Raw genomic sequence first — 27,664 nt, 5'->3', positions numbered from 1 at the left:
TACAGATTGGAAGGTAGCTAATGTAACCCCACTATTTAAAAAGGGAGGTAGAGAGAAAACAGGGAATTATAGACCAGTCAGCCTGACGTCAGTAGTGGGGAAAATTCTAGAGTCCATTATCAAAGATTTTATAGCAGACCACTTGGAATACCTTGTAGAATTGGACAGAGTCAGCATGGATTTACGAAAGGGAAATCATGCTTGACAAATCTACTAGAATTCTTCGAGGGTGTAACTAGTAGAGTTGATGAGGGGGAGCCAGTGGATGGGGTTTATTTGGACTTTCAGAAGGCTTTTGACAAAGTCCCACATAAGAGATTTGCATGTAAAATTAAAGCGCATGGGATTGGGTGTAGTGTATTGCGATGGATAGAAAATTGGTTGGCAGACAGGAAACAAAGAGTAGGGATAAATGGGTCTTTTATGGCTGGCAGTGACTAGTGGGGTACCGCAGGGATCAGTGCTAGGACCCCAGCTATTCACAATATATATTAATGATTTAGATGAGGGAACTAAATGTAATATCTCCAAATTTGCAGATGACATAAAACTAGGTGGGAGGGTGAGTTGTGAGGAAGATGCAGAGAGTCTTCAGGGTGATTTGAACAAGTTGAGTGAGTGGGCAAATGCATGGCAGATGCAGTATAATGTGGATAAATGTGAGGCTATCCACTTTGGTAGCAAAAACAGGAAGGCAGATTATTATCTGAACGGCTATAAACTGAGAGAGGGGAATATGCATCGAGACCTGGCTGTCCTCGTACACCAGTCGCTGAAGGTAAGCATGCAGATGCAACAGGCGGTGAAAAAGGCAAATGGTATGTTGGCCTTCATAGCGAGAGGATTTGAGTACAGGAGCAGCGAAGTCTTGCTGCAATTATACAGGGCCTTGGTGAGGCCACACTTGGAATATTGTATGCAGTTTAGGTCTCCTTATCTGAGGAAGGATGTTCTTTCTACAGAGGGAGTGCAGACAAATTTACCAGACTGATTCCTGGGATGGTGGGACTGACATATGAGGAGAGATTGAGTCGGTTAGGATTATATTCGCTGGGGTTCAGAAGAGTGAGTGGGATCTCATAGAAACCTATAAAATTTTAACAGGACTTGACAGGGTAGATGCAGGAAGGATGTTCCCGATAGTGGGGGAGTCCAGAACCAGGGGTGATAGTCTAAGGATACGGGGTAAACCTTTCAGGACTGAGATGAGGAGAAATTTCTTCACCCAGAGAGTGGTGAACCTGTGGAATGCGCTACCACAGAAAGCAGTTGAGGGCAAAACATTGAATGTTTTCAAAAAAGTGTTAGATATAGCTCTTGGGACTAAAGGGATCAAAGGGTATGGGGCGAAAGCCGGAACAGGCTACTGAGTTAGATGATCAACCATAATCATAATGAATGGCGGAGCAGGCTCGAAGGGCCAAATGGCCTACTCCTGCTCCTATTTTCTGTGTTTCACAGAATCACAGAATAATACAGTGCAGAAGAGGCCCTTTGGCCCATCGAGTCTGCACCGATGCATTAAAACACCTGACCTGTCCACCTAATCCCATTTGCCAGCACTTGGCCCATAGCCTTGAATGTTATGACGTGCCAAGTGCTCATCCAGGTACTTTTTAAAGGATATGAGGCAACCTGCCTCTAGCACCCTCCCAGGCAGGGCATTCCAGACCGTCACCACCCTCTGCATTACTGGTCAAAGAGGATATCACAGCTGTGCTGAAGGAGGGCACTATGGAGGACTCGAGCAGTGAGGCAATATGGGCAGAACTCAGAAATAGGAAGGGTGCGGTAACAATGTTGGGGCTGTACTACAGGCCTCCTAACAGCGAGCGTGAGATAGAGGTACAAATATGTAAACAGATTATGGAAAGATGTAGGAGCAACAGGGTGGTGGTGATAGGAGATTTTAATTTTCCCAACATTGACTGGGATTCACTTAGTGTTAGAGGTCTAGATGGAGCAGAATTTGTAAGGAGCATCCAGGAGGGTTTTCTAGAGCAGTATGTAAATAGTCCAACTCGGGAAGGGGCCATACTGGACCTGGTGTTAGGGAATGAGCCCGGCCAGGTGGTTGAAGTTTCAGTAGGGGACTACTTTGGGAATAGTGATCACAATTCCGGAAGTTTTAGAATACTCATGGACAAAGACGAGAGTGGTCCTAAAGGAAGAGTGCTAAATTGGGGGAAGGACAACTATACCAAAATTTGGCAGGAACTGGGGAATGTAGATTGGGAGCAGCTGTTTGAAGGTAAGTCCATATTTGATATGTGGGAGGCTTTTAAAGAGAGGTTGATTAGCGTGCAGGAGAGACATGTTCCTGTGAAAATGAGGGATAGAAATGGCAAGATTAGGGAACCATGGATGACAGGTGAAATTATGAAACTAGCTAAGAGGAAAAAGGAAAAAGTCTTGGCGGCTGAAGAAAGGCGAAGCTTTGGAAGAATATCGGGAATGTAGGACCAATCTGAAACGAATTAAGAGGGCTAAAAGGGGTCATGAAATATCTTTAGCAAACAGGGTTAAGGAAAATCCCAAAGCCTTTTATTCATATATAAGGAGCAAGAAGGTAACTAGAGAAAGGATTGGCCTACTCAAGGACAAAGGAGGAAAATTATGCGTGGAGTCAGAGAAAATGGGTGAGATTCTAAACGAGTACTTTGCATCGGTATTCACCGAGGAGAGGGACATGACGGATGTTGAGGTTAGGGACAGATGTTTGATTACTCTAGGTCAAGTCGGCATAAGGAGGGAGGAAGTGTTGGGTATTCTAAAAGGCATTAAGGTGGACAAGTCCCCAGGTCCGGATGGGATCGATCCCAGGTTACTGAGGGAAGCGAGAGAGGAAATAGCTGGGGCCTTAACAGATATCTTTGCAGCATCCTTAAACACGGGTGAGATCCCGGAGGACTGGAGAATTGCTAATGTTGTCCCCTTGTTTAAGAAGGGTAGCAGGGATAATCCAGGTAATTATAGACCGGTGAGCCTGACGTCAGTGGTAGGGATGCTGCTGGAGAAGATACTGAGGGATAGGATCTATTCCCATTTGGAAGAAAATGGGCTTATCAGTGGTAGGCAACATGGTTTTGTGCAGGGAAGGTCATGTCTTACCAACTTAATAGAATTCTTTGAGGAAGTGACAAAGTTGATTGATGAGGGAAGGGCTGTAGATATCATATACATGGACTTCAGTAAGGCGTTTGATAAGGTTCCCCATGGTAGGTTGATGGAGAAAGTGAAGTCGCATGGGGTCCAGGGTGTACTAGCTAGATGGATAAAGAACTGGCTGGGCAACAGGAGACAGAGAGTAGCAGTGGAAGGGAGTTTCTCAAAATGGAGACGTGTGACCAGTGGTGTTCCACAGGGATCTGTGCTGAGACCATTGTTGTTTGTGATATACATAAATGATTTGGAGGAAAGTATAGGTGGTCTGATTAGCAAGTTTGCAGACGACACTAAGATTGGTGGAGTAGCAGATAGTGAAAGGGACTGTCAGAGAATACAGCAGAATATAGATAGACTGGAGAGTTGGGCAGAGAAATGGCAGATGGAGTTCAATCAGGGCAAATGCGAGGTGATGCATTTTGGAAGATCCAATTCAAGAGTGAACTATACAGTAAATGGAAAAGTCCTGGGGAAAATTGATGTCCAGAGAGATTTGGGTGTTCAGGTCCATTGTTCCCTGAAGGTGGCAACGCAGGTCAATAGAGTGGTCAAGAAGGCATACGGCATGCTTTCCTTCATCGGACGGGGTATTGAGTACAAGAGTTGGCAGTTACAGTTGTATAAGACTTTGGTTCAGCCACATTTGGAATACTGCGTGCAGTTCTGGTCGCCACGTTACCAAAAGGATGTGGATGCTTTGGAGAGGGTGCAGAGGAGGTTCACCAGGATGTTGCCTGGTCTGGAGGGCGCTAGCTATAAAGAGAGGTTGAGTAGATTAGGATTATTTTCATTAGAAAAACGGAGGTTGAGGGGGGACCTGATTGAGGTGTACAAAATCATGAGAGGTATAGACAGGGTGGATAGCAAGAAGCTTTTTCCCAGAGTGGGGGATTCAATTACTAGGGGTCATGAGTTCAAAGTGAGAGGGGAAAAGTTTAGGGGGGATATGCGTGGAAAGTTCTTTACGCAGAGGGTGGTGGGTGCCTGGAACGCGTTGCCAGCGGAGGTGGTAGACGCGGGCATGATAGCGTCTTTTAAGATGTATCTAGACAGATACATGAATGGGCAGGAAGCAAAGAGATACAGACGCTTAGAAAATAGGCAACAGGTTTAGATAGAGGATCTGGATCGGCGCAGGCTTGGAGGGCCGAAGGGCCTGTTCCTGTGCTGTAATTTTCTTCTTTGTTCTTCAAATCCCCGTTAAACCCCCCCGCCCTTCACCTTAAACTTGTGACCCCTCATAACTGACCCTTCAACTAAGGGGAACAGCTGCTCCCTATCCAACCTGTCCATGCCCCTCATAATCTTGTACACCTCGATCAGGTCACCTCGATCAGGTTTCATCCTAGTCATTAATATAGATTGTAAAAGCTTGAGGTCCCTGCACTTATCCGTGTGGCGCTCCACTTGTTACAGTTTGCAAACTTGAAAATGCCCCATTTATCCCAACTCTCAATTTCATGTTAGTTAGTCAGTCCTCTATCGCTACTAATATGTTGCCCCCAATGCCATGAGCTCCTATCTTGTGTAGTAAACTTTATGTGGCATCTTATCGATTCTGTTTTGGAAATCCAAATACACTATATCTACTGGTTCCCCTTTACCATTCTTGTTACATCCTCAAAGAACTTTAATAAATTAGTCAAACATGATTTCCCTTTCCTGAAGCCATGTTGACTTTGTGATTGCATTCTGATTTTTAAATGTCCTACTACTACTTCCTTAATACTGGATTCCAGCATTTTCCCAATGACAGATGTTCGGCTAACGGACCTGTAGTTTCCTACTTTCTGTCTCCCTCCTTTCTTGAATTGAAGTGTTGCATTTGCAGTTTTCCAATCTGCTGGGACCTTTCCAGAATCTAGGGAATTATGGAAGATTACAACCAATGCCTCCACTATCTCTGCAGCCACTTCTTTTAAAACCCTCGGATACAGGCCATCTGGTCCAGGGGACTTGTCAGCCTTTAGTCCCATTAGTTTTCCCAGTAATTTTTCTCGAGTGATACTGATTGTTTTAAGTTCCTCCCTCCTTTTGCCACTTGATTTTCTGCTATTCTTGGGATGCCTTTTGTGTCTTATCCTGTGAAGGCAGATACAAAATATTTGTTCCAAGTCTCTGCCATTTCCTTGTTTCCCACTATTAATTCCCCAGTCTCATCCTTCAAGGGAACAACACTTACTTTAGCTACTGTCTTTTTTATATACTTGTGGAAACCTTTACTGTCTGTTTTACACCTCTAACATCGCTCAACACTGCCCCTGCCTTGGCTCATCCACTGCTGAAACCTTCGCTCGTGCCCTTGTTGCCTCTCGATGTTACTGTTACAAAGTACTCCTGGCTGGGCTCTCATTTTTTACACTCCATAAACTTGAGGTCATCCAAAACTCTGCTGCCCATGTCCCTATTCACACAAGTTCCATTTACCCATCACCCCTATGCTTGCTGAACTACATTGGCTCCCGGACAAGCAACACCTCGATTTAAAAATTCTCATCCGTGTTTCAAATCCCTCCATGCCCTCGCACCTCTCTATCTTTGTAATCTCCTCCAGCTCTCGGAGATCTCGGAGCTCCTTTTAATTCTGGAGTCTTGCCTATCACTGATTTTATTTGCTTCACTATTGGCCTTTTCTTCAGCTGCCTGGACCTTAAGCTCCCTCTCCACCTATCTACCCCTCTCTACTTCAAGAGGCTCCTTAAAACCTACCTCTGACCAACTTTTTGCTTATCTACCCTAATCTCTCTCTTTGCAACATAACGTCAGGTTTTCTTTGATAATCGCTCCTGTGAAGCATCTTGGGATGTTTTACTGCATTAAAGGTGTTTTTTAAATACAGGTTGCTGTTCTGATGGTGTAATAGACTCCCTCGATCACTCACTCCCTCCCTCCCTCACTCCCTCGATCGTTCCCTCGATCGCTCATTCGCTCCCTCACTCCCTCGATCGCTCATTCACTCCCTCGATTGCTCCCTCTCCCCCTCGAATGCACCCGCTCCCCCTCGATCGCACCCTCCTTCCCTTGATCGCACCCCCTCCTTCTTGCCCTCCATCCATCGATCGCTCCCTCCCTCACTCACTCCCTTATTCCTTCTTCCCTCTCACTCCCCCCCCCCCCCCATCCGCCCCTCCCTCTCTCTGCCCCTCCCTCTCTCTGCCCGATCTCACGCCCCTCTCACCATGTCGTTCCTCTCTTTCAATCTTTCCTTCTTTGCTAAGTCTCGTCCTTCCCACCTCTCTCCGTCCCACCTGACTCTTCTGTATCCCTTCTCCTTACCTCTTATTGTCTCTTTCCAGGAAATTGAGATGGTTCGTGAGTCATCACTGTGGGAGCAAGAGGAACTGGAGAAAGTGGTGAGAACATTAGCTTTTAGTTTCCTGACACCAAAGTGTTTTCATCACTTGGCCATTCAATTCCTGAGTCAGGTTTGTTACTGTTCTGGCTGTCTGATGATGAAGGTTCACTCTGGACTAATGGATGGATGTGAGCTTTGGCTGGCTATGGGTGGGTAGTTGGGGTCTCAGGTGTGTGGATGGATGGGGATTCTGTGGTATGGATGGGTGGGGGCTCGGGGGTGTGGGTGAATGGGGATTCTGTGGTATGGATGGGTGGGGGCTCGGGGGTGTGGGTGAATGGGGATTCTGTGGTATGGATGGGTGGGGGCTTGGGGGTGTGGGTGGATGGGGATTCTGTGGTATGGGTGGGTGGGGCTCGGGGGTGTGGGTGGATGGGGATTCTGTGGTATGGGTGGGTGGGGCTCGGGGGTGTGGGTGGATGGGGATTCTGTGGTATGGGTGGGTGGGGGCTCGGGGGTGTGGGTGGATGGGGATTCTGTGGTATGGGTGGGTGGGGCTCGGGGGTGTGGGTGGATGGGGATTCTGTGGTATGGGTGGGTGGGGGCTCGGGGGTGTGGGTGGATGGGGATTCTGTGGTATGGGTGGGTGGGGGCTCAGGGGTGTGGGTGGATGGGGATTCTGTGGTATGGGTGGGTGGGGGCTTGGGGGTGTGGGTGGATGGGGATTCTGTGGTATGGATGGGTGGGGGCTCGGGGGTGTGGGTGAATGGGGATTCTGTGGTATGGATGGGTGGGGGCTTGGGGGTGTGGGTGGATGGGGATTCTGTGGTATGGATGGGTGGGGGCTCGGGGGTGTGGGTGAATGGGGATTCTGTGGTATGGATGGGTGGGGGCTTGGGGGTGTGGGTGGATGGGGATTCTGTGGTATGGATGGGTGGGGGCTCGGGGGTGTGGGTGGATGGGGATTCTGTGGTATGGGTGGGTGGGGCTCGGGGGTGTGGGTGGATGGGGATTCTGTGGTATGGGTGGGTGGGGCTCGGGGGTGTGGGTGGATGGGGATTCTGTGGTATGGGTGGGTGGGGGCTCGGGGGTGTGGGTGGATGGGGATTCTGTGGTGTGGGTGGGGGCTCGGGGTTGTGGGTGGATGGGGATTCTGTGGTATGGGTGGGTGGGGGCTCGGGGGTGTGGGTGGATGGGGATTCTGTGGTATGGGTGGGTGGGGGCTCGGGGGTGTGGGTGGATGCCGGCTCACATCTAGCAGCTGTGACCCTGGTAAACTGGGTGGAAGTGTTGGAAGATGTGTGTGACAAGAAAAGCCTGCCTCAGACGTGCTCCCAGTGAAATGGCAGGATGTGTGTGTGAGCTGCTGGCTGGTCTAGGGAAGTGTTTGTTGAGGGTTTAATCATTCTGAGCTCCTTTCTGCATGCTCGATGCCTTTAATAAAGAGTCTTCGCGACCGAACGACACCTGTGCTCTGATGTCCCTGCAGCTTTTGGCCCTGGTCTTTTGCTGTCCAGTCTGAAGGCACAGGCTTCCCTGTACACGGAGATCACAGCTGCCTAACTGCTGCCAGTCTGCACTGTACATTACTGAATTCTGGCTCCGTTCAAATCTGGGAATGTGGTATTCTGAAGCTAACAGCTGCTCGTGCTCACTCTAATCTATAGGGGAAGAATGCAGCAGGAATCTCCCAGCTGCTTCACAGGGTGGATCAGGAGCAGCAGAGAACTCGCACTCACTGTTATTTCATCTCATCAGACCAGCACCATGATTCCTATCAGTATACATCAGGATCTTGAATCTTCGACTGGATGAGCTCCTGTGTGCACATGTTGGTGGCTATGGGAATTTCAGTTCCTGCTGCATCTCTCCCACTCCCAGACGCATCGACACAGGAAACTCCCCAGCTCGGTCATCCTGAGTTTGCCCGATAATGTCACTAATATCGGAGCAGCTGAACAGACTGGGGCTCCTTTCCCAAGAAAAGAGATGCCTGAGGGATAACCTGATAGAGAACTTCAGAATTATGATAGGGTGGATGAAGAGAAGATGTTTCCACTTGTGGGTGAGACTCAAACTAGGGGCCATAAATATAAGATAGTTACGAATAAATCCAATCGGGAATACAGGAGAAGCCTCTTTACTCAGAGAATTGAGAATGTGGAACTTGCAAACAAGGAGTAGTTGAGGCAAATCGCAGAGATAAATTTAAGGGAAGGTTAGATGAGCACATGAGGGAAAAAGGAATAGAAGGATATGTTGATAGGGTGGGGTGAAGTAGGGTGGGAGGAGGCTCGTGTGGAGCATGGATGAGTTAGGCTGAATGGCCTGTTTCTGTGCTGTAAATCCTATGTAATGAACCACGCTGAGGTGTTGCAGAAGCAAGTAGCTCTTCGTGATGTGTAGCATGAATCAGAGCTGGACTATAAACCATTCTGTGGTACAGATTGCAATCTCGTGTTAGAGCGATATCTAACTCCTTGAAAACATTCAATGTTTTGGCCTCAACTGCTTTCTGTGGTAGTGAATTCCACAGGCTCACCACTCTCCGGGTGAAGAAATTTCTCCTCATCTCATTCCTGAAAGGTTTACCCCGTATCCTTAGACTATGACCCCTGGTTCTGGATTCCCCCACCATTGGGAACATCCTTCCTGCATCTACCCTGTCCAGTCCTGTTAGAATTTTACAGGTTTCTATGAGATCCCCCCTCACTCTTCTGAACTCCAGCGAATATAATCCTAACCGACTCAATCTCTCCTCATATGTCAGTCCCCCCATCCCAGGAATCAGTCTGGTAAATTTGTCTGCACTCCCTCTATAGCAAGAACATCCTTCCTCAGATAAGGAGACCAAAGCTGCACACAATATTCCAGGTGTGGCCTCACCAAGGCCCTGTATAATTGCAGCAAGACATCCCTGCTCCTGTACTCGAAACCTCTCGCTATGAAGGCCAACATACCATTTGCCTTTTTACCGCCTGTTGCAGCTGCATGCTTACCTTCAGTGACTGGTGTACAAGAACACCCAGGTCTCGTTGCATAAACCCCTCCCTCAGTTTATGGCCATTCAGATAATCTGCCTTCCTGTTTTTGCTACCAAAGTGGATAACCTCACATTTATCCACATTATACTACATCTGCCATGCATTTGCCCACTCATTCAACTTGTCCAAATCACCCTGAAGCCTCTCTGCATCCTCCTCACAACTCACCCTCCCACCCAGTTTTGTGTCATCTGCAAATTTGGAGATATTACATTTAGTTCCCTCATCTAAATCATTAATATATATTGTGAATAGCTGGGGTCCTAGCGCTGATCCCTGCGGTACCCCACTAGTCACTGCCAGCCATTCGGAAAAAGACCCATTTATCCCTACTCTTTGTTTCCTGTCTGCCAACCAATTTTCTATCCATCGCAATACATTACCCCCAATCCCATGCGCTTTAATTTTACACGCTAATCTCTTATGTGGGACTTTGTCGAAAGCCTTCTGAAAGTCCAAATAAACCACATCCACTGGCTCCCCCTCATCAACTCTACTAGTTATATCCGCGAAGAATTCTAGTAGATTTGTCAAGCATGATTTCCCTTTCGTAAATCCATGCTGACTCTGTCCAATTCTACAATGTATTCCAAGTGCTCTGCTATAAAATCTTTGATAATGGACTCTAGAATTTTCCCCACTACCGACGTCAGGCTGACTGGTCTATAATTCCCTGCTTTCTCGGTACCTCCCTTATTAAATAGTGGGGTCACATTAGTTACCCACCAATCTGTAGGAACTGTTCCAGAGTCTATAGAATCTTGGAAGATGACCACCAATGAATCCACTATTTCTAGGGCCACTTCCTTAAGTACTCTGGGATGCAGACCATCAGGCCCTGGGGATTTATCGGCCTTCACTCCCATCAATTTCCCTAATGCCATTTCTCTACTAATACTGATTTCCTGCAGTTCTTCTCTCTCACTAAACCCTGTGTTCCCCAACATTTCTGGTATGATATTTGTGTCCTCCTTTGTGAAGACAGAACCAAAGTATGCATTTAGCTGGTCAGCCATTCCTTTGTTCCCCATAATAAATTCCCTTGTTTCTGACTGTAAGGGACCTACATTTGGCTTCACCAATCTTTTTCTCTTCACATACCTATAGAAACTTTTACAGTCAGTTTTTATCTTCCCCACAAGCTTGCTCTCGTACTCTATTTTCCCCTTCTTAATCAATCCCTTGGTCCTCCTTTGCTGAATTCTAAACTGCTCCCAATCCTCAGGTCTGTTGTTTTTTCTGACGAATTTATATGCCTCTTCCTTGGATCTAATGCTATCTCTAATTTCCCTTGTAAGCCATGGTTTGGCTACCTTTCCCGTTTTACTTTTGCGGCAGACAGGGATAAACAATTGTTGCAATTCATCCATGTGCCCTTTAAATGTTTGCCATTGCCTATCCACTGTCATCCCTTTAAGTAACGTTTCCCAATCCGTCATAGCCAACTCGCACCTCATACCTTCGTAGTTTCCTTTACCAAGATTCAGGACCCACGTCTCAGAATCAACTACATCACTCTCCATCTTGATGAGGAATTCTATCATATTATGGTCGCTCATCCCCAAGGGGTCTCGCACAACTAGATTGTCAATTATTCCTCTCATTACACAATACCCAGTCTAGGATGGCCTGTTCTCTAGTTGGTTCCTCAACGTATTGGTCCAGAAAACCATCCTATATACACTCCAAGAATTCCTCCTCTACGGTATTGTGACTAATTTGATTTGTCCAATCTATATGCAGATTAAAGTCACCCATAATTACAGATGTTCCTTTATCGCATGTGTCTCTAATTTCCTGTTTAATGCCATTCCCAGCATCACCACTACAGTTTGGGGGTCTATATACAACCCCCACTAACGTTTTTTGCCCTTTAGTGTTTCTCAGCTCTAACCAAGCAGATTCCGCATCGTCAGAGCTAATATCTTTTCTCACTATTGCGTTAATTTTCTCTTTAACCAGCATTGCAACTCCACCGCCTTTTACTTTTTGTCTGTCCTTCCTAAATGCTGAATGCCCCTGGATGTTCATTTCCCATCCCTGGTCACCTTGCAGCCATGTCTCCGTAATCCGGACTATATCATACTTGTTTACATCTATTTGCGCGATTAATTCATCCACTTTATTGCGAATGCTCTGCGCATTAAGGCACAAAGCCTAAAGGCTTGTCTTTTTAACATTACTTGTCCCCTTCCCACTATTTTGCACTGTGGTCCTGTTTGATTCTGGCCCTTGATTTCTCTGCCCATCACTTTTCTTATTCCCCTTACTGTCTTTTGTTCTTGTCTTTGATTCCCCCCCTCCTCTGACTCCTTGCAAAGGTTCCTATCCTCATGCCATTTTAGTTTAAACCTTCCCCAACCACTCTAGCAACTAATCCCCCAGGGACATCAGTCCTGGTCCTGTCCACGTGTAACCTGTCCAGTTTGTACTGGTTCCAATGACCCAGGAAGCTAAAACCCTCCCCCTCGCACCATCTCTTCAGCCACGTATTCATCCGATATATCCTGCTATTTCTACTCTGACTAGCACGTGGCACTGGTTGTAATCCTGAGATGACTACCTTTGAGGTCCTGCTTTTCAACTTACTTCCTAGCTCCCTATATTCTGCTTTTAGGATCGCATCCTATTTTTTGCCTATGCCATTTGTACCAGTGTGTACCACGACCATTGGCTGTTCACCCTCCTCCTTCAGAATGTCCTGTAATCGCTCTGAGACATCCTTGACCCTCGCACCAGGGAGGCAACGTACCGTCCTGGAGTCTCTTTTGCGGCCACAGAAACGCTTATCTATTCCCCTTACAATTGAATCCCCTATAACTATTGCATTCCCACACTTTTTACTCCTCCCCTGTGCAGCAGACCCAACCGTGGTGCAACGAATTGGGCTGTTGCTGCTTCCCCCCAACAGTATCCAAAGCAGTAAATCTGTTTTGCAGGGGAATGGCCACGGGAGATTCCTGCACTGCTTGCCTAGTCCTCTTGCTCTGCCTGGTGGTCACCCATTCCCTTCCTGCCTGCGGTGTGACCACTTCTCTATACGTGCTATCCACGATACTCTCCGCCTCGCAGATGCTCCACAATGTCCCCAGCTGCCGCTCCAGCTCTGAAACCCGGGCTTCCAGGAGCTGCAGCTGGAGACACTTCCTGCACACATGCTGGCCCCAGGCACTGGAATTGTTCCCGGCTTCCGACATAGAGCACAAGGAGCACACCACGGTTTTGAGCTCTCCTGCCATGACTTAACCCTTTAAATTAAACCTTTTGGAAGATCTTAATATCCAATAATATGAATTACTCTAGGGCCCTTCTTCCCTGGTCCTCGTTACTACAGAACTCCCTAAAAAACACGACTTACGATATATGAAAATAAATTGTAAACCTTTCTTACCTTAGATACTTATCCAGCTATTTAGAGCTATTCCCTAACAGCAGTGACTCACCAACCAATCACCTTGCAGCTTTCCTGTGATGTCACTGTTGGCTCTTTTTTCATGATACCAATTGACTGCAATGGGACATAGATCGGCTAGCAGAATGGGCAGGCAAGTGGTAGATAGAATTTAATACGAAATGTGAGGTGATGCATTTTGGCAAAAGGGATTGGGAGAGGCCATGTAGACTAAATGATAAGTTCTAAAGAGTGTACAAGGACAGAGGGATCTGAGGGTGCATGTGCATATATCTTTGAAGGTGGCAGGACATATTGAGAGAGTGGTTAGCAAAGCAATTGGGATCTTGGGCTTCATAATTTGGGCAATAAATGCTGGCCTTGCCAGTGACGCCCACATCCCTAGAACAAATAAACAAAAGAGGCATTGAGTACAAAAGCAGGAAGGTTATGCTGAACATTTATAAAGCTCTGGTTAGTATTGCATCCAGTTCTGGTCGTCACACTTTCGGAAGGATGTGAAGATCTTTGAGAGGGTGCAGAAGAGATTTAGTAGAATAATTCCAGGGATGGGGGATTTTAGTTACAAGGCCAGGTTGGAGAAGCTGGGTTTGTTCTCCTTGGAGCAAAGGCGATTGAGGGGGGATTTTATAGAGGTGTACAAAATAGACAGGGTTTAGTCAAAGAAAAGCTGTTTCCATTCACTGATGATACAAGGTCTAAGAGACACAGAATTAAGGTTTTGGGTAAGAGATGCAGGGGTATGCGAGGAACATTTTACACAGCGGGTGGTAATGACCTGGAACTCGCTGTCTCCAAGGTTAGTGGAAGCAGAGACAATCAATGATTTCCAAAGGAAATTGGATGGGCACTTGAGGGAAATAGACTTGCAGAGCTGTGGGGATACAAAGAACAAAGAAAATTACAGCACAGGAACAGGCCCTTCGGCCCTCCAAGCCTACGCCGATCCAGATCCTCTATCTAAACCTGTCGCCTATTTTCTAAGGGTCTGTATCTCTTTACTTCCTGCCCATTCATGTATCTGTCTAGATACATCTTAAAAGACGCTATCGTGCCCGCGTCTACCACCTCCGCTGGCAACGCGTTCCAGGCACCCACCACCCTCTGTGTAAAGAACTTTCCACGCATATCCCCCCTAAACTTTTCCCCTTTCACTTTGAACTCGTGTCCCCGAGTAATTGAATCCCCCACTCTGGGAAAAAGCTTCTTGCTATCCACCCTGTCTATACCTCTCATGATTTTGTACACCTCAATCAGGTCCCCCCTCAACCTCCGTCTTTCTAATGAAAATAATCCTAATCTACTCAACCTCTCTTCATAGCTAGTGCCCTCCATACCAGGCAACATCCTGGTGAACCTCCTCTGCACCCTCTCCAAAGCATCCACATCCTTTTGGTAATGTGGCGACCAGGACTGCACGCAGTATTCCAAATGTGGCCAAACCAAAGTCTTATACAACTGTAACATGACCTGCCAACTCTTGTACTCAATACCCCGTCCGATGAAGGAAAGCATGCCGTATGCCTTCTTGACCACTCTATTGACCTGCGTTGCCACCTTCAGGGAACAGTGGATCTGAACACCCAAATCTCTCTGTACATCAATTTTCCCCAGGACTTCTCCATTTACTGTATAGTAGGGGAATGGGGCTGACTGGATTGTTTTGTATGGACTTGCTGAGCCGAATGCTCTCCTTCTGTGCCTTTATGGTTCTGTGACTGACTGCTGCCTTTGTTTCTTTTGCCAATCACCTTAAATTAGTGTTCTCTTCTTAACCCTTCCGCCAATGGGAACAGTTTCTCTCTATCCACTCAGTCCAGATCCCACATGATTTTGAACACCTCTATCAAATCTCTTCTCAACCTTCTCTTCTCCAAGGAGAACGGCCCCAGCTTCACCAATTTATCCATATAACTGAAGTTCCTCATTTCCGGAACCATTCTCTTCAATCTTTTCTGCACCCTCTCTAATGCCTTTACATCCTTCCTAAAGTGCAATGCCCAGAACTGGACAACATACGCTAACTGAGGCTGAATTAGTGTTTTAAAAAGCTTCGCCATAACTTCCTTCCTTTTGCGTTCTTTGCGTTTATTTATAAAGCCCAGAATCCGGTATGCCTTCTTAACCACTTTCTCGACCTGCCCTGCCGCCTTCACATATACCCCCATGTCCATCACCATCCTTCTCAGTTCACAATACTTCCAAGTTTTGTTTCATTTGTAAATGTTGAGATTGTGCCTTTCACACCCAAGTTTGGGTCATTAATATATACATGAAGAAAAGTGGCACTAGGTAAATTGTTCTTTCAAAGAGCCTGCACAGACATGTTGGGCCAAATGGCCTCTTTCTGTGCTGTAACAATTCTGTGATTTAGATTCGGTAATGCGTGTAGATGGGACAGAATTTTACAAAGGGGTGGAGACAGACCAAGTACGTAGGGGAAACTGGCAAGTGAAGTGCACTGTGGGAAGCATGAGGTCATCTACCCTGGATCCAAGAAAGAAAAATCAGGATATTTTCTCAATGTCGAGAGACCAGGAGCTGTGGAGGAGCAAAGGGATTTGGGTGTCCGTGTACACAACTCACTAAAAACTAGTGCAAGGGTACAGAACTGAAATCAATAAAAGCCATTTCCTCTGGTGGGAGAGGGTGGGTCCAGAACAAGATGCGTAACCTGAAAAGTAGAGTTAGGCCATTTAAGAATGAAATCAGGAAGCACTTCACGCAAGGGTTTTGGAACTTGAGTGGCAGCTGGCGACATGAGGATGAGAGCTACGTGGATAGCATGTTTATAGATGTCACCCCACAGCTTAAGAGTATGCAGGGAGAGAGGGAATGGGTGACTGCCAGGCAGGTAGTGCAGGAGACCCCTGAGAGCATCTCACTCTCCAGCTGGTATTCAGTTCTGAATACTGAGGTAAGTGATGCTTCACCTGGGGAGTGCAGACAGAGCCAAGTCCATGGCACCATGTGTGGCTCAGCTGCAGTGGGGAGTACAAGGCAGACTGGAAGAGCCATCGTGATAGGTGATTCAATAGTCAGGGAAACAGACAGGCGTTTCTGTGGCCACAGACGTGAATCCAGGATGGTGTGATGCCTCCCTGGTGCCAGGGTCAAGGATGTCACTGAGCAGCTGCAGAGCATCCTGAAGGGGGAGGGTGAACAGCCAGCAGTCGTGGTCCACATTGCAACCAACGACATAGGTAGAAAGAGGGGTGTGGTCCTACAGTCATAATTTAGGGAGCTAGGCAAGAAATGAACAAGCAGGAAGTAATCTCCGGATTACCCCAAGTGCCACCCGCAAGTGAGTATAGAAATAGAAGGATAAGACAGATGAATGTGTGCTGGAAAGATGGTGCAGGAGGGAGGGCTTCAGATTCCTGGGACATTGGGTCCGGCTCTGAGGGAGATGGGACCTGTACAGGCCGGACAGATTGCACCTGAACAGAGCCGGGACTGAGTTCCTTACGGGACGTTTTGCTAGTGCTGTTGGGGAGGGTTTAAACTAGTTTGGCAGGAGGATGGGGACCTGAGGGTAGACTCAGTTGGGACAAAATCAGAAATGAAAATGGAAGGCAGAAAATTAATGGATGAGCCTGGAAGACAGAGGAATCAAAGGTTATAAAATTTAAAAAAAAGTTTGGCAGTGCTCAAGGGTATCTATTTCAATGTAAGGAGTATAGCAAATAAAGCAGATGAGCTGAGGGCACAGATAGACACGTGGCAGTATGATGTCATAGCTAATACAGAATCATGGCTTAAGGAGGGACAGGAATGGCAGCTCAACGTTCCTGGTTATAGGTTTTTCAGATGCGACAGGGAGGGGGATAAGAAAGTAGGGGCAGTGGTAATTTTGGTCAATTACAGCTGTGAGGAGGGATGAAGGGATGATATGTTGGAAGGTTCATCAAATGAGACCATATGGATTAAGCTAAAGAACAAAAAAGGGGCAATCACACTGCTGGGAGTGTACTATAGACCCCCAAACAGTCAGAGGGAAATCTTCTTCTTTGGCCTGCTTATCTCGAGAGACAATGGGTAAGCACCTGGAGGTGGTCAATGGTTTGTGGAGCAGCGCCTGGAGTGGCTATGGGGCTGTTACACAGTTGGCTACACAGTCAGAGGGAGATAGAAGAGCAGATATGTAGGCAAATCTCTGAGAAGTGCAAGAACAATAGGGCAGTAATAGGGGATTTTAATTACCCCCATATTAACTGGGATAGTTTTAGTGTGAAAGCAATTGAGGGAGCAGAATTCTTGAGGTGCATTCAGGAGAGCTTTTTTGCCCAGTATGTAGCAAGTCCAACAAGAGAGGGTGTAGTTTTAGACTTGGGTTTTAGGAAATGAAGATAGGCAGGTGGAAGGAGTGGTAGTGGGAGAGCATTTTGGTGATAGTGATCATAATTCAGTCAATTTTAACATAATTATGGAAAAGGACAGAGATAGAACAGGAGTTAGAGTTCTCAATTGGGGAAAGGCCAATTTTACTAAACTGAGAAGTGATTTACCGAAAGTGGACTGGAAACAGCTACTTGAAGGTAAATCAGTGTCAGAACAGTGGGAAGCATTCAAAAGGGAGATTCAAGACATTCAGGGTAAACATGTTCCTACAAAGAAAAAGGGGGGACGGCCAAATCTAGAGCCCCATGGATGTTCAGGATAAGATAAGGCAGAAAAGGAAAGCTTATGTCCGACACCGAGAACTCAATACTACAGAAAGCCGAGAGGAGTATAGAAAGTGGAGGGGTGAAATCAAAAAGGAAATTAGGAAAGCAAAGAGAGAGCCTGAAAGAATATTGGCAAGCAAAATCAAGGTGAACCCAAAGATGTTTTATCAATACATTAAGAGTAAGAGGATAACAAAGGAGAGAGTAGGGCCCATAAAAGACCAGAAAGGTAACCTATGTGTAGGGGAAGAAGATGTTGGTATTGTTCTTAATGAATACTTTGCATCTGTCTTCTCAAAAGAGGAGGACGATGCAGATATTGTTGTTAAGGAGGAGGAGGAGTGTGAAATATTGGATGTGATAAACATGGGAAGAGAGGAAGTATTAATGGGATTAGTATCCTTGAAAGTTGATAAATCACCAGGGCCAAATGAAATGTACCCCAGGCTGTTGAAAGAAGCAAGAGAGGAAATAGCGAAGGTCTGACCATCATTTTCCAGTCCTCACTGGGTACAGGTGTGGTGCCGGAGGATTGGAGAACTGCTAATGTTGTACCTCTGTTTAAAAATGGAGTGAAGGATAGACTGAATAATTACAGACCAGTCAGTCTAACATCAGCACTGGGCAAATTATTGGAATCTATTCTGAGAGACAGGATGAACTGTCACTTAGAAAGGCACAGGTTAATCAAGGATAGTCAGCATCGATTTGTTAAGGGAAGATCTTGTCTGACCAACTTGATCGAATTAATGATTTGGACATAAATGTAGGGGGCATGATCAAGAAGTTTGCAGATGACACAAAGATTGGCCGTGTAGTAGATAGCGAGGAGGATAGCTGTAGGCTGCAGGAAGATATTGATGGTCTGGTCAGATGGGCAGAAAAGTGGCAATTGGAATTCAGTCTGGCGAATTGTGAAGTGATGCATTTGGGGAGGTCAAGCAAGGCAAAGGAATACACGATTAATGGGAAAATACTCAGAAGTGTAGAGGAAGTGAGGGACCTTGGAGTGAATGTCCACAGATTCCTGAAGGTAGCAGGGCAGGTCGATAAGGTGGTTAAGAAGGCATATGGAATCCTTTCCTTTATTAGCCGAGGTATAGAATATAAGAGCAGGGGGGTTATGCTGGAACTGTATAACTCATTGGTTAGGCCACAACTTGAGTACTGTGTGCAGTTCTGGTCACCTCATTACAGAAAGGATGTAATTACACTAGAGAGGGTACAGAGGAGATTTACGAGGATGTTGCCAGGACTAGAAAAATGCAGCTATGAGGAAAGATTGGATCGGCTGAGGTTGTTCTCCTTGGAACAGAGAAGACTGAGGGGAGATCTGATTGAAATGTACAAAAATTTGAGGGGCCTGGATAGAGTGGAGGTGAAGGGTCTATTCACCTTAACAGAGAGGTCAGTGACTAAGAGGCATAGATTTAAAGTGATTGGTAGAAAAATTAGAGGGGAGATGAGGAATAATATTTTCACCCAGAGGTTGGTGGGGGTCTGGAACTCACTGCCTGAAAGGGTAGTTGAGGCAGAAACCTTCAACTCATTCAAAAGGAGTCTGGATATGCACCTCAAGTGCCGTAATCTGCAGGGCTACGGACCAAATGCTGCAAAGTTGGATTAGAATAGGTGAATATTTTTTTGGCCAGCACAGACACGATGGGCCAAGTGGCCTCTTTCTGTGCCTTAAACTTTCTGTGGTTCTACGATTCTAAGGGTCGTGGAAATCTGGAAGACTCTCCACTGAAAAGCTGTGCTTGTTAGAGGTTAATTGGAGGATTCAAGATTGAGATCTCAGAATTGTTACAGCAGAGAAGAAGGCCATTCAGCCCATTGTGTCTGCTCCAGCTCTCCGAATGAGCAATTCACTTAGTGTCATTCCCCTGCCTTCTCCCCATAACCCTGCACAGTGGCGCAGTGGTTAGCACCGCAGCCTCACAGCTCCAGGGACCCGGGTTCGATTCCGGGTACTGCCTGTGTGGAGTTTGCAAGTTCTCCCTGTGTCTGCGTGGATTTTCTCCGGGTGCTCCGGTTTCCTCCCACAAGCCAAAAGACTTGCAGGTTGATAGGTAAATTGGCCATTATAAATTGTCACTAGTATAGGTAGGTGGTAGGGAAATATAGGGACAGGTGGGGATGTTTGGTAGAAATATGGGATTAGTGTAGGATTGGTATAAATGGGTGGTTGATGTTCGGCACAGACTCGGTGGGCCGAAGGGCCTGTTTCAGTGCTGTATCTCTAATCATAATCATATAACTGTCTAATTCCCTTTTGAATGCTTCAATTGAACCTGCCTCCACCACATTCTCAGGCAGCGCATTCCAGACCTTAAACACTCGCTGCGTAAAGACATTTGTCCTCATGTCACTTTTGCTTCTCTTACCCATTCCTTTAAATCTGTGCCCTCTCGTTCTCGATCCTTTAACAAGTCTGTCCAGACCCCTCATGATTTTGAATACCTCTATCAAATCACCTCTCAGCCTTCTCTTCTCCAAGGAAAACAGTCCCAACTTCTCCAATCTATCCACGTAACTGAAATTCCTTGTGAATCTTTTCCCTGTCACACTGCCCCTGACATACAGTAACCCCACTACTCCCATCATTCTGCAGAGGAAAGAGCTTTTCTTTATTCCAGTCCTGTACCCTTGCACTAGTTTTTAGTGATTTGCGTACACGGACACCCAAATCCTTTTCCTCCTCCACTGCTCCTAGATCGATAAGTAATAGTTGGGAAAGGATTTCAAGCGCGTAAAGACGTGTAAATGGACTTGACTTACAGATCAGTCGTATTTTCAATTGGGTGAGGGGCTGAATGGCTTCCTTCTGTTCCTCTGGTTTTCTTCATCTGTGAAAAATATTTCTCAGCTTGAGGCTTGATCGCATCTCCTGTGCCACCTTGTTGAACATGCCCCAGTTTGATGGTGTTTGAGCAGTGGTTGCAGCAGGAGACGAGTACTGGCTGTCTTTGTGGCCATCCTGCCTGCTCTGTGCTTTCTGTCTCTAACTCTAACTCTGTCCTCACCCTGTTTTTGAAAGGAGAGAATGCGTAGGGAGCAAGAGGAGGCCACACGACGGTTGGAAGAGGAAGCAGAGGTGAGGCGAATGATGGGAGTAGTGGGATTACAGTGCGAGTGGGGGGGGTTACTGTGTGAGTGGGGGGAATTTCGGTGCGCGTGAAGGGAGAGTGGGGGGGGTTATTGTGCAAGTGAGGGGCTTGTGAGGGGGTTACTGTGCTAGTGGGGGTGAGTGAGGGGCTCCTGTGCAAGTGAGGAGCGAGTGGAGGGTTTCTGTGCGAGTGAGGGGTTACTGAGTGAGTGAGGGTCGAGTGGAGGGTTACTGTGCAAGTGAGGGGCGTGTGGGGGGTTTCAGTGCGCGTGAGGGGGTTTACTGTGCGAGTGAGGGGGAGTGGGGGGTTTCTGTGAGTGAGGGGGGAGTGGGGATTCTGTGAGTGAGGGGGGAGTGGGGTTTCTGTGAGTGAAGGGGGAGTGGGGTTACTGTGAGTGAGGGGGGAGTGGGGTTTCTGTGAGTGAGGGGGGAGTGGGGTTTCTGTAAGTGAGGGGGGAGTGGGGTTACTGTGAGTGAGGGGGGAGTGGGGGTTTCTGTGAGTGAGGGGGGAGTGGGGGTTAATGTGAGTGAGGGGGGAGTGGGGGTTAATGTGAGTGAGGGGGGAGTGTGGGTTAATGTGAGTGAGGGGGTAGTGGGGGTTAATGTGAGTGAGGGGGTAGTGGGGGTTCTGTGAGTGAGGGGGGAGTGGGGGTTAATGTGAGTGAGGGGGGAGTGGGGTTTCCGTGAGTGAGGGGGGAGTGGGGTTTCCGTGAGTGAGGGGGGAGTTGGGTTTCTGTGAGTGAGGGGGGAGTGGGGTTTCTGTGAGTGAGGGGGAGTGGTGTTTCTGTGAGTGAGGGGGGAGTGGTGTTTCTGTGAATGAGGGGGGAGTGGGGTTTCTGTGAGTGAGGGGGGAGTGGGGGTTTCTGTGAGTGAGGGGGGAGAGGGGGTTACTGTGAGTGAGGGGGGAGTGGGGGTTTCTGTGAGTGAGGGGGGAGTGGGGGTTTCTGTGAGTGAGGGGGGAGTGGGGGTTTCTGTGAATTAGGGGGGAGTGGGGGTTTCTGTGAGTGAGGGGGGAGTGGGGGTTAATGTGAGTGAGGGGGAAGTAGGGGTTAATCTGAGTGAGGGGGGAGTGGGGGTTAATGTGAGTGAGGGGAGAGTGGGGTTTCTGTGAGTGAGGGGGGAGTGGGGTTTCTGTGAGTGAGGGGGGAGTGGGGGTTACTGTGAGTGAGGAGGGAGTGGGGTTTCTGTGAGTGAGGGGAGAGTGGGGTTTCTGTGAGTGAGGAGGGAGTGGGGTTTCTGTGAGTGAGGGGGAGTGGGGGTTACTGTGAGTGAGGGGGGAGTGGGGGTTACTGTGAGTGAGGGGGGAGTGGGGGTTACTGTGAGTGAGGGGGGAGTGGGGGTTACTGTGAGTGAGGGGGGAGTGGGGGTTACTGTGAGTGAGGAGGGATTGGGGTTTCTGTGAGTGAGGGGAGAGTGGGGTTTCTGTGAGTGAGGAGGGAGTGGGGTTTCTGTGAGTGAGGGGGAGTGGGGGTTACTGTGAGTGAGGGGGGAGTGGGGGTTACTGTGAGTGAGGGGAGAGTGGGGGTTACTGTGAGTGAGGGGGGAGTGGGGTTTCTGTGAGTGAGGAGGGAGTGGGGTTTCTGTGAGTGAGGAGGGAGTGGGGTTTCTGTGAGTGAGGGGGGAGTGGGGGTTACTGTGAGTGAGGGGGAGTGGGGGTTACTGTGAGTGAGGGGGAGTGGGGGTTACTGTGAGTGAGGGGGAGTGGGGGTTACTGTGAGTGAGGGGGAGTGGGGGTTACTGTGAGTGAAGGGGGAGTGGGGGTTACTGTGAGTGAGGGAGGAGTGGGGTTTCTGTGAGTGAGGGGGGAGTGGGGTTTCTGTGAGTGAGGAGGGAGTGGGGTTTCTGTGAGTGAGGGGGAGTGGGGGTTACTGTGAGTGAGGGGGAGTGGGGGTTACTGTGAGTAAGGGGGGAGTGGGGGTTACTGTGAGTGAGGGGGGAGTGGGGGTTTCTGTGAGTGAGGGGGAGTGGAGTTTCTGTGAGTGAGGGGGGAGTGGGGGTTACTGTGAGTGAGGGGGGAGTGGGGGTTACTGTGAGTGAGGGGGGAGTGGGGGTTACTGTGAGTGAGGGGGGAGTGGGGTTTCTGTGAGTGAGGGGGGAGTTGGGTTTCTGTGAGTGAGGGGGTAGTTGGGTTTCTCTGAGTGAAGGGGGGAGTGGGGTTTCTGTGAGTGAGGGGGGAGGGGGGGTTAATATGAGTGAGGGGGGAGTGGGGGGGGAGTGGGGGTTACTGTGAGTGGGGGGGGAGTGGGGGTTACTGTGAGTGAGGGGGGAGTGGCGGTTTCTGTGAGTGAGGGGGGAGTGGGGGTTACTGTGAGTTAGGGGGGAGTGGGGGTTACTGTGAGTGAGGGGAAGTGGGGTTTCTGTGAGTGAGGGGGGAGTGGGGGTTTCTGTGAGTGAGGGGGGAGTGGGGGTTTCTGTGAGTGAGGGGGGAGTGGGAGTTACTGTGAGTGAGGGGGGAGTGGGGGTTTCTCGGAGTGAGGGGGGAGTGGGGGTTACTGTGAGTGAGGGGGGCGTGGAGGTTACTGTGAGTGAGGGGGGAGTGGGGGTTTCTCGGAGTGAGGGGGCAGTGGGGGTTACTGTGAGTGAGGGGGAAGTGGGGTTTCTGTGAGTGAGGGGGGAGTGGGTGTAAATTTGACTGAGGGGGGAGTGGAGTTTCTGTACGTGAGGGGGGAGTGTGGGTTTCTGTGAGTGAGGGGGAGTGGGGTATCTGTGTGAGGGGGAGTGGGGTTTCTGTGAGTGAGGGGGGAGTGGGGGTTTCTGTGAGTGAGGGGGGAGTGGGAGTTACTGTGAGTGAGGGGGAGTGGGGGTTAATTTGAGTGAGGGGGAGTGGGGTTACTGTGAGTGAGGGGGGAGTGGGGGTGTCTGTGAGTGAGGGGGGAGTGGGGGTTTCTGTGAGTGAGGGGGGAGTGGGTGTTAATTTGAGTGAGGGGGGAGTGGAGTTTCTGTGAGTGAGGGGGGAGTCGGGGTTTCTGTGAGTGAGGGGGAGTGGGGTATCTGTGAGTGAGGGGGAGTGGGGTTTCTGTGAGTGAGGGGGGAGTGGGGTTTCTGTGAGTGAAGGGGGAGTGGGGGTTACTGTGAGTGAGGGGGCAGAGGGGGTTAATTTGAGTGAGGGGGAGTGGCGTTTCTGTGAGTGAGGGGGGAGTGGGGTTTCTGTGAGTGAGGGGGGAGTGGGGTTTCTGTTGGTGAGGGGGGAGTGGGGGATACTGTGAGTGAGGGGGGAGTGGGTATTTCTGTGAGTGCGGGGGTGTGGGGGTTACTGTGAGTGAGGGGGGAGAGGGGGTTAATTTGAGTGAGGGTGAGTGGCGTTTCTGTGAGTGAGGGGGGAGTGGGGGTTACTGTGAGTGAGGGGGGAGTGGGGGTTACTGTGAGTGAGGGGGGAGTGGGTTTTCTGTGACTGAGTGGGGAGTGGGGTTTCTGTGAGTGAGGGGGGAGTGGGGTTTCTGTGAGTGAGGTTTCTGTGAGTGAGGGGGAGTGGGGTTTCTGTGAGTGAGGGGGGAGTCGGGTTTCTGTGAGTGCGGGGGGAGTGGGGGTTACTGTGAGTGAGGGGGAGTGGGTTTTCTGTGAGTGAGGGGAAAGTGGAGTTTCTGTGAGTGAGGGGGGAGTGATGGGTTTCTGTGAGTGAGTGGGGGTTGCTGTGAGTGAGGGGGAGTGGGGGTTAATGTGAGTGAGGGGGAGTAGGGGTTACTGTGAGTGAGGGGGAGTGGGGTTTCTGTGAGTGAGGGGGGAGTGGGGGTTTCTGTGAGTGAGGGGGGAGTAGGGTTACTGTGACTGAGGGGGGAGTAGGGTTACTGTGAGTGAGGGGGGAGTGGGGGCTTCTGTGAGTGAGGGGGGAGTGGAGTTTCTGTAAGTGAGGGGGGAGTGGGGTTTAATGTGAGTGAGGGGGGAGTGGGGTTTCTGTGAGTGAGGGGGGAGTGGGGTTTCTGTGAGTGAGGGGGGAGTGGGGTTTCTGTGAGTGAGGGGGGAGTGGGGTTTCTGTGAGTGAGAGGGGAGTGGGGTTTCTGTGAGTGAGGGGGGAGTGTGGTTTCTGTGAGTGAGAGGGGAGTGGGGTTTCTGTGAGTGAGGGGGGAGTGGGGTTTCTGTGAGTGAGGGGGGAGTGAGGTTTCTGTGAGTGAGGGGGGCGTGGAGGTTACTGTGAGTGAGGGGGGAGTGGGGGTTTCTCGGAGTGAGGGGGGAGTGGGAGTTACTGTGAGTGAGGGGGGAATGGGGGTTACTGTGAGTGAGGGGGGAGTGGGTGTTAATTTGAGTGAGGGAGAAGTGGGGTTTCTGTGAGTGAGGAGGGAGTGGGGTTTCTGTGAGTGAGGGGGAGTGGGGGTAATGTGAGTGAGGGGGGAGTGGGGTTTACTGTGAGTGAGGGGGGAGTGGGGTTTCTGTGAGTGAGGAGGGAGTGGGGTTTCTGTGAGTGAGGGGGAGTGGGGTTACTGTGAGTGAGGGGGGAGTGGGGGTTACTGTAAGTGAGGGGGGAGTGGGGGTTTCTGAGAGTGAGGGGGGAGTGGGGTTTCTGAGAGTGAGGGGGGAGTGGGGGTTACTGTGAGTGAGGGGGGAGTGGGGGTTACTGTGAGTAAGGGGGGAGTGGGGGTTACTGTGAGTGAGGGGGGAGGGGGGTTAATATGAGTGAGGGGGGAGTGGGGGGGGAGTGGGGGTTACTGTGAGTGAGGGGGGAGTGGGGGTTACTGTGAGTGGGGGTTACAGTGAGTGAGCGGGGAGTGGGGGTTTCTGTGAGTGAGGGGGGAGTGGGGGTTACTGTGAGTTAGGGGGGAGTGGGGGTTTCTGTGAGTGAGGGGAAGTGGGGTTTCTGTGAGTGAGGGGCGAGTGGGGGTTTCTGTGAGTGAGGGGGGAGTGGGGGTTTCTCGGAGTGAGGGGGGAGTGGGGGTTACTGAGAGTGAGGGGGGCGTGGAGGTTACTGTGAGTGAGGGGGGAGTGGGGGTTTCTCGGAGTGAGGGGGGAGTGGGGGTTACTGTGAGTGAGGGGGAAGTGGGGTTTCTGTGAGTGAGGGGGGAGTGGGTGTTAATTTGAGTGAGGGGGGAGTGGAGTTTCTGTACGTGAGGGGGGAGTGGGGGTTTCTGTGAGTGAGGGGGAGTGGGGGTTTCTGTGAGTGAGGGGGAGTGGGGTTTCTGTGAGTGAGGGGGGAGTGGGGTTTCTGTGAGTGAGCGGGGAGTGGGGGTTACTGTGAGTGAGGGGGGAGTGGGGGTTACTGTGAGTGAGGGGGGAGTGGGGGTTAATTTGAGTGAGGGGGAGTGGGGTTACTGTGAGTGAGGGGGGAGTGGGGGTGTCTGTGAGTGAGGGGGGAGTGGGGGTTACTGTGAGTGACGGGGGAGTGGGTGTTAATTTGAATGAGGGGGGAGTGGAGTTTCTGTGAGTGAGGGGGGTGTCGGGGTTTCTGTGATTGAGGGGGGAGTGGGGGTTTCTGTGAGTGAGGGGGGAGTGGGAGTTACTGTGGGTGAGGGGGGAGTGGAGGTTACTGTGAGTGAGGGGGGAGTGGGGGTTACTGTGAGTGAGGGGGAGTGGTGTTTCTGTAAGTGAGGGGGGAGTGGGGGTTTCTGTGAGTGAGGGGGGAGTGGGGTTTCTGTGAGTGAGGGGGGAGTGGGGGTTACTGTGAGTGAGGGGGCAGAGGGGGTTAATTTGAGTGAGGGGGGAGTGGGGTTTCTGTGAGTGAGGGGGGAGTGGGGTTTCTGTGAGTGAGGGGGGAGTGGGGTTTCTGTTGGTGAGGGGGGAGTGGGGGATACTGTGAGTGAGGGGGGAGTGGGTGTTTCTGTGAGTGCGGGGGGAGTGGGGGTTACTGTGAGTGAGGGGGGAGTGGGAGTTACTGTGGGTGAGGGGGGAGTGGAGGTTACTGTGAGTGAGGGGGGAGTGGGGGTTACTGTGAGTGAGGGGGAGTGGTGTTTCTGTAAGTGAGGGGGGAGTGGGGGTTTCTGTGAGTGAGGGGGGAGTGGGGTTTCTGTGAGTGAGAGGGGAGTGGGGGTTACTGTGAGTGAGGGGGCAGAGGGGGTTAATTTGAGTGAGGGGGGAGTGGGGTTTCTGTGAGTGAGGGGGGAGTGGGGTTTCTGTGAGTGAGGGGGGAGTGGGGTTTCTGTTGGTGAGGGGGGAGTGGGGGATACTGTGAGTGAGGGGGGAGTGGGTGTTTCTGTGAGTGCGGGGGGAGTGGGGGTTACTGTGAGTGAGGGGGGAGAGGGGGTTAATTTGAGTGAGGGTGAGTGGCGTTTCTGTGAGTGAGGGGGGAGTGGGGGTTACTGTGAGTGAGGGGGGAGTGGGGGTTACTGTGAGTGAGGGGGGAGTGGGGTTTCTGTGACTGAGGGGGGAGTGGGATTTCTGTGAGTGAGTGGGGTTTCTGTGAGTGGGGTTTCTGTGAGTGAGGTTTCTGTGAGTGAGGGGGAGTGGGGTTTCTGTGAGTGAGGGGGGAGTGGGGTTTCTGTGAGTGCGGGGGGAGTGGGGGTTACTGTGAGTGAGGGGGGAGTGGGGTTTCTGTGAGTGAGGGGAGAGTGGAGTTTCTGTGAGTGAGGGGGGAGTGATGGGTTTCTGTGAGTGAGTGGGGGTTGCTGTGAGTGAGGGGGAGTGGGGGTTAATGTGAGTGAGGGGGAGTAGGGGTTACTGTGAGTGAGGGGGGAGTGGGGGTTTCTGTGAGTGAGGGGGAGTGGGGGTTTCTGTGAGTGAGGGGGAGTGGGGTTTCTGTGAGTGAGGGGGGAGTGGGGGTTTCTGTGAGTGAGGGGGGAGTATGGTTACTGTGACTGAGGGGGGAGTAGGGTTACTGTGAGTGAGGGGGGAGTGGGGGTTACTGTGAGTTAGGGGGGAGTGGGGGCTTCTATGAGTGAGGGGGGAGTGGAGTTTCTGTAAGTGAGGGGGGAGTGGGGTTTAATGTGAGTGAGGGGGGAGTGGGGTTTCTGTGAGTGAGGGGGGAGTGGGGGTTACTGTGAGTGGGGGGGGAGTGGGGGTTTCTCTGAGTGAGGGGGGAGTTGGGTTCTTGTGAGTGAGGGGGGAGTG

At 50.0% G+C, this 27,664-nt stretch overlaps 1 protein-coding gene across 1 annotated transcript in view; it reads left to right on the top strand.

Annotated features, from left to right (window-relative positions):
* The window catches only part of scrib (scribble planar cell polarity protein), a 542,315-nt gene that overhangs the window by 273,755 nt on the left and 240,896 nt on the right, over positions 1-27,664 (top strand). The window contains exons 28-29 of the mRNA XM_068016616.1: positions 6,462-6,518; positions 20,624-20,680. Coding sequence (XP_067872717.1) covers positions 6,462-6,518; positions 20,624-20,680 — 114 coding nt within the window. The remainder of the gene's footprint in view (positions 1-6,461; positions 6,519-20,623; positions 20,681-27,664) is intronic.

This window comes from Heterodontus francisci, chromosome 2 (genome assembly GCF_036365525.1).
Source record: "Heterodontus francisci isolate sHetFra1 chromosome 2, sHetFra1.hap1, whole genome shotgun sequence".
Taxonomy (NCBI): Eukaryota; Metazoa; Chordata; class Chondrichthyes; order Heterodontiformes; family Heterodontidae; genus Heterodontus; species Heterodontus francisci.
Note: the sequence above shows the minus strand (reverse complement) of the source record. Positions and strands in the feature narration are given on the sequence as shown.